The following is a 6,263-nucleotide window of genomic DNA, read 5'->3' on the forward strand; positions in this document are numbered from 1 at the left end:
GAGATAACATGTAAAATGTTTGCTATTTCATTAATGTGAAATACAGTACAAAAAGTGTAAAAGAAATTAGTTTAAAATATGTTTTCTCAAGTAGATACAGTTCATACTAGAAATTATTGAGAGGTAAAGATAATTAGGAAAATGATCTTGGCCCATTATTCTGAGCCGTGTAACACTAGCATCAGTGAGTAACAGATTGATGTCTTCAAAACAACACTTTTATTAAATGTTCTGTTGCTGCTGTAGACCAGCAGTTCTATCCTCCAGTTCTGTCTGGATCCTGTAGAAAGCCCCCGCATGTCTTGCTGGTGCATCAGCCACAGAGCTAACGGCTACACCAAGATGATTAGCATAGAGAGGATTAGCAGAGGGAGGTGGTGGGTGGGGCGGGGGCTTCTCGCAGCACGCATGTTTTTCTTTTCTTTTTTCTTTTGCGAACAAGCTTTTTCTTTCTCTTTGCCTGACTGAAGAATCCCCTCTGCTAGCTGCAGCTTTCATGTCTGAGACGGAGACGGATGGACTTCATACTGAGCAAAGGAGAGAGCAGGTTTAAATACAGCTTGGTGACCCTTTTCATGTGACATCACACAACACGGGTCAAGTGCAGAGTAGCTTCTGGTTTCTATGGTGTAGAACGGCAAAGGTGACTGCTGAACGCTGTTTAACCCTTTGGAACATAGAGCCTAAAACTCTGTTTTTGTCTCCTTTTGAATTTACCTCTGTTTTTTCAATTTGAAAGACATGCATGCTTATTTTTAGATATTGTGTTCACACACTAGATATAAAATTATGCAAAAACAGAAAACTCACTCTGGAAAAATTTGATTCATTTTACTGTGGAAACCTCCAAAGTGTTAAACAAACTGTTTTTACAACATAGAATGAAAGTTTTAGATGTAATTTCATAAGAAAAAACAAGAATAAATTTAGTCAATAAACAGATTTTTGAATGAAAATACAAAAACAAATTCCAGGCGAAATTCACAGATGAATGAATGCACAGATGGGCCACAAATGAAGAGTTTCTGTTGATAAAAGAACATCACAGACCTCACAGGTCAATGCAGTGACTTTTCTGGTGCTGTTATACAGACAGCGATCTGTCTGCCTGTGTAGCTTTAACTTCCAGGCAGCCCAAAAAATAAGAATTTATCTCCGAAGAACACTGCTGTCCATGTGACATTTTTCCAGGAATTTTAATTTCTTTTCATTTTCGTTATAATTTTTTCATCTTTTTCTTTCTTCTCATACTTTTTCCTTTTTGTATTTGTGAGGAACAATAAAAGGGTTTAAGGGAGAAGTCTGATCCAGTTGGATTTCAGGTGTGCTCTGCTGGAATCTGTTCTCAGATGGGGGCGTGTCTGTCTGCTCTGCTGCTCTCGTGACAGCGGGGGGCTGGACTTTGGCAGAGAAACTCTGAGTTTCCATGATTCTTTGACAATGCCGATACCAAAATAAAATAATTGGTTTCCTCCTTGTGGGATTTCTAATAGCGGACATGCAGTTTGGATTCGCTCCGCCCCTCTGCCGCAGAAGTGATGCTCTGCCATGCTGCCGTCAGATCAAATTCCCTCTTCCGCCTCATTTATTAAAATAAAAGATTGATTTTGTCCAAAAACTACTAATAAGGGCCATATTTTCCCTTTAATTCAATAAAATATCAGTTACAGAACATAAAAAAGTTCAACTTCATTTTAGACTGAGTATTATCACGTTGATCGCATGGCTGCACAGCGGGACGCCCCAGGGTGTCCGTCGGTTCCAGAGGGTTGAAGTGCTCTGGCCGGCACTCCTGGAATGAGAGTGGTGTCACACCTGACCAGCGCTTAAACCTAAAATCTCAACCACACCTTTTCTTGTGAGGGCCACATGACTGTTTTCTTCTCTGATGGGGGCCGGGGTCTGTTTGCAGACTAACAGAAAAAGTGAAACAATCACAGCCTAAACGTAAAGATTTATGGTTTTCCTGAAAGCCTCACACAGCCACATTTTAAATCCTTCATTTCTGTAATCTTTGCAGAAAAAACAATTCTAAAACATTTTAAAAACTAGATATTTAGCTCTACCTGGGATAGAAAATGTTTGCTCAGGATTTAAAGAAAAGCAGCCAGAGGCCGGCCCTCGAGGCCTGGATTAGGACATCTCTGGTCAGTTTGTGGTGAAACCTGTTTTCTGTTAGACAGACTGCTGTCAGTTCAGATGAAAGAGTGTTTTCTAGTTTTTTCAGTTCTGTAGAGGTGTTGCTGTGTCCTCATTTTCTATCTTCTGGTCATGGATCTACGGGAAGTTTGCAGCTGTGACACAGTTCTGTTTTTCTAAATCTTTGTTTGTTTGTTGATTCTGATCTTCTGTTGTAAACAAAGGGATAAATGATGGTGATTAAATATTTTTAGTTTGAATAAATCCAGAAGAGACAAATGAAATCAACCTTTCAAACTAATTTATATTGAATAGTAAGAATTGTGTTTTGATCTGTGAATTGTTGATCCTTGATTCATGGATCAGATCAGATCTAAGCAGGGATCCTCAGGAAGCTGCTATTGGACGGCCGGGGTCTGAACACAGATACAGTACCTGCTCAGGTACTTTCTGAAGGTCTTGTCCCGTAGGCCGTAGATAACCGGGCTCAGAAACCGAGGGAAGATCTGGATTATGACAAAGGTGGTGAAATATAGGGATACTATCCCTGGACCTTGAGGGACCAGATTTCTCAGCAACTGCATCAGGAAAGGCTGCACAAATGTCATGGTGCACAGCAGCACCTGGAAGGCGTGCAGCAGGATGGTGTTTCTGGCCTTTGTGGCGTCTGCGTTTGCTGCTTTAGCCGTCAGCAGAACTCTAAAGTAGGTGTAGAACAGCACGAGCCAAACCAGCACAAGGAAGAAGAAGTGAACAGCATTGGTCTTCTCTTTACTGTAGCTGCTCCGGAACACTGAGTCGCTTTCACAGAAGACTCTGGAGAGGAAGAAGTGCTGCTGCTCTGTGGCTACAAGGATGAAGACGTCCGGCAGCACCGACAGAGAGCTCACTGCCCAGATCAACCCAATAGTAATGTACGTTCTCTTCACTGTACAGATGTTGTTGTAGCGCAGCGGAAAGCAGATGGACATGAAGCATTCTGTTGCCATGACAGCCAGATTCAGAGGCGTGTTTATGGTGCTGATGATGGCAGGGAGGATGAGAAGCAGGCAGATGAAGACAGGGATGGAGCCTAACGCAAAGGCAAACATGTAGAGAGAGATGCTGATGGTCAGCTGGATCATGTCGTTCAGCACCAGGTGGAAGTAAAGGATGTATCGCGGGTTGGACCGCAGGATCTGAAACAGACATGACAGTTACTCCTCAAACGCTGCTTCAGTTTTACTTTGCCTTGTGAAGCTAAGGTTGGATCATCTTTTGTCACGACGTCTGAAAACTTCTGTCAGCCTAAACAAAAGCTAAATCAACTGTCAAAAACAGAGACAAGCGTCTTGATTTCCCATCATTCATCACCGTCAGCAGTAACCAGTGAAACTCACGTGATGCCTGGTAAACGTCTGGACCATAACGGCGTTGACAGAGTTGATGGAGATTCCCAGAATGACAACAATCACATTCTTTCCCAGATCTGTAAAAAAGTTAGCTCTGGTTCCACTCCCTCCCACGGTCGTGAGGTTCATTCCCACCGCTGGTGAAAGCAGAAGATAAATCACAAAGACTGCATGACAGAACAGAACCAAACAGTGATGCTGACAGAGGATGAGCGGCTGCTCTGCAAGGAAACGTCTGTGAGGCGCTGCAGGAGAGGCGGTCCGATCCACTGTTACAGAGTTTATATGGGAAACAGGGCGGGACTTGAAGGCCGTCAAAGCCCTCTGAGGTCACACTGTTGACCTGATTTAACAGGCCTTAACCTCCTCTTAAAACTCCTGGAATAGTCAGTAAATGCAGTCTCGTAAAGAGGCGTGGGTTCAAATCCCACTTCTGACACCATTGTAACGCGTGGGCCAGGCAGAAGTAGGGAGAAATTCAGGCAAAACAAAGAAGCAGCCAACCTCCCGACCTTGGGTTGTGTTCATTGATTCAGGTTTAAACATCTGGAGGCAGCACACGAAGATACTGTTCCAAAATGATTGTCTCACTTATGTCCTCTTTGCTGCGGCTCTCGGGGCGCATCCACCGCTTGTAGAGACCCTTAATCCTGTTGTATGTCTCACGTACTGTCTCTCCTGCTGGCACAGCGATGCTGCGAAACCGCTGCCTGTAGGATTCCTCTGTGACATCAAACTTCATCAACACAGCAGCTTTAATAGCATCATAGCAGTCAGATTGATCTTCATCCATACCACCATAAGCCTCCAGAGCTTTGCCAGCTAATAATGTGATCACTCTGGGTGCCCATTCATCCAGATGTCAACCCCATGTGCGTGCAATACACGTGGCACACCATCTCTGTCTCTTTCATCATGAACACCACGTGCCAGAACTGCTGATGTTGGAGAAGACAACTGGAGAGCAGCTGAACGTGAGGCACCTGTGGCTGTAGGAAGTAAATCACTCTGGACAGGATTGTCACGGTCATCACAGGGATCATGTTTTAATCTTGGCAAGCTTTTTCTCAGTTCCTTAATATGTTTAAAAAGCAGGTCCTCTTTAATTTCTTCAAGAATGTCAGAGTCAAAATGTTCTCTACTCACACCACTGGCTATGTTTTGCTTTGGTTGCACCACAGGATCAGTTTTTTCACCAGCCATGGCTGCTCCCTCATGTGGCAAAGATGAATCATCCTCATCCTCCTCCATCTGTGCAAAGGATGATGTTCCTGCTCCTCGTTCTCTTCCATGTCTCCCTCTCGTCATGGAGCTGGATGTTCTGCACCAAACTTATCAAACATGTTTGCCATATCCCACTTCTGACACCATTGTAACGCGTGAAACAGGCAGAAGTAGGGAGAAATTCAGGGAAAACAAAGAAGCAGCCAACCTCCGACTGTTGTTGCTGGCCAAATCAAATTTATTTGGTAACCCAAAAAATCAGGAAGGCCTCTCTTATATACGCAGAAACACTTCCTGCAAACATTTCTGCAGCCAATCAGAACACACGAGGAGAAAAGAACATTTCATATCCTGAAACAAGACAAGACAAGAAAAACAAAAAAAATGTTAAGAAAAAATATATGCCTTCCAATAAGACAACTTAAATATTTACACTTAACAGTCATGAAAAACACAAAATAAGGAAAACATTCAGCAACATCCTCACATTCAGTATTTCAAATGTGATAAAGACCAGTTTCTGTTGTTTTTTTTAATTTATTTATGTGAAAGTTGATATTTTGGATTATTCATCCATTTTCAAACCTGACTTATCCCCTAAAGCACATGTCAAAGTCTAGGCCCAGGCGCCGGGTCCGGCTTTCCGGATAATTCTATCCGGCCCTCCAGATCATTTATGTTTTTTTGCGCATATTTCTAACTTGTATAATTTGTACCAAATGTATTTTTATAGTAAAATATTAAAAGTTATATAAGGTTGATTTAGTCTGGAATAATATTCCTGGATTTTTATTATTCAATTATGTTAAAATTCTGTTAGCTTTTTGGGCTATTTGGGCATTTACTAAGACATTTATGGGCTTTTTTTTAGTTTAGCTAATATTTTAGCTTTGGCTAATTTAGGTTTTACTTTTTACGTTTTTTTAGGCTGTTTTGGAGTTAAGCTAATATTTACACGATAGCAGTTTTAGGCTTTTTCCAGTTTTTTAGGATATTTCAAAGTTTAGATTTTTTTCAGCTACATGCTAGGTGTTTTGGGTAATCAAATTTTTTTTTTAAGTTTTTTTAGGCTACTTTGGCTTTTAGCTAATATTTTGGTTGGCTATCAGCTTCAGCGTTCTCAGCTATTAGCTTCAATGTTTTTAGCTATCCATTTCAGCACGTTCAGTGACCAAATCCTCACAGCATTCGCACTAGCGTTATTGTAGGTAAAGCTATGTATCTAGTTCATAATTATGCTTAAATGTTATGGTTTGAAAGTTCTGAAAATGTAGTTTCAGAGTGTTCAATAAATGTTTATCCTGTCCGGCCTGAGATCTAAGGTGTGTTTTCTCAACTATGAGGAAAAAAATCAGAATATCACATTGTTCGATTTTTGAAGAACTTATTTGTAAATTCAGTGGAAAATAAGTATTTGGTCACCTATAAACAAGCAAGATTTCTCGCTCTTATGATCCCTTTGGCTTGCCATACTATCGTCCCCTGACTGCACAGGCTAGTCCCTGTTAC

The 6,263-nt window shown here is 41.6% G+C and overlaps 1 protein-coding gene across 1 annotated transcript; it reads right to left on the minus strand.

Annotated features, from left to right (window-relative positions):
- Window positions 1–2,039: 2,039 nt before the first annotated feature.
- LOC112141330 (odorant receptor 131-2-like) lies at window positions 2,040–4,323 on the minus strand. The gene is made up of 3 exons (XM_036211055.1): window positions 4,122–4,323; window positions 3,519–3,667; window positions 2,040–3,335 (listed from the first exon to the last, which is right to left on the minus strand). Exons 1-3 carry the CDS (start codon window positions 4,321–4,323, stop codon window positions 2,538–2,540), a joined length of 1,149 nt encoding a protein of 382 aa, XP_036066948.1. The 3' UTR covers window positions 2,040–2,537.
- Between the last annotated feature and the right edge of the window lie 1,940 nt (window positions 4,324–6,263).

The sequence above is a fragment of the Oryzias melastigma genome, unplaced genomic scaffold, assembly GCF_002922805.2.
Source record: "Oryzias melastigma strain HK-1 unplaced genomic scaffold, ASM292280v2 sc00426, whole genome shotgun sequence".
Taxonomy (NCBI): domain Eukaryota; kingdom Metazoa; phylum Chordata; class Actinopteri; order Beloniformes; family Adrianichthyidae; genus Oryzias; species Oryzias melastigma.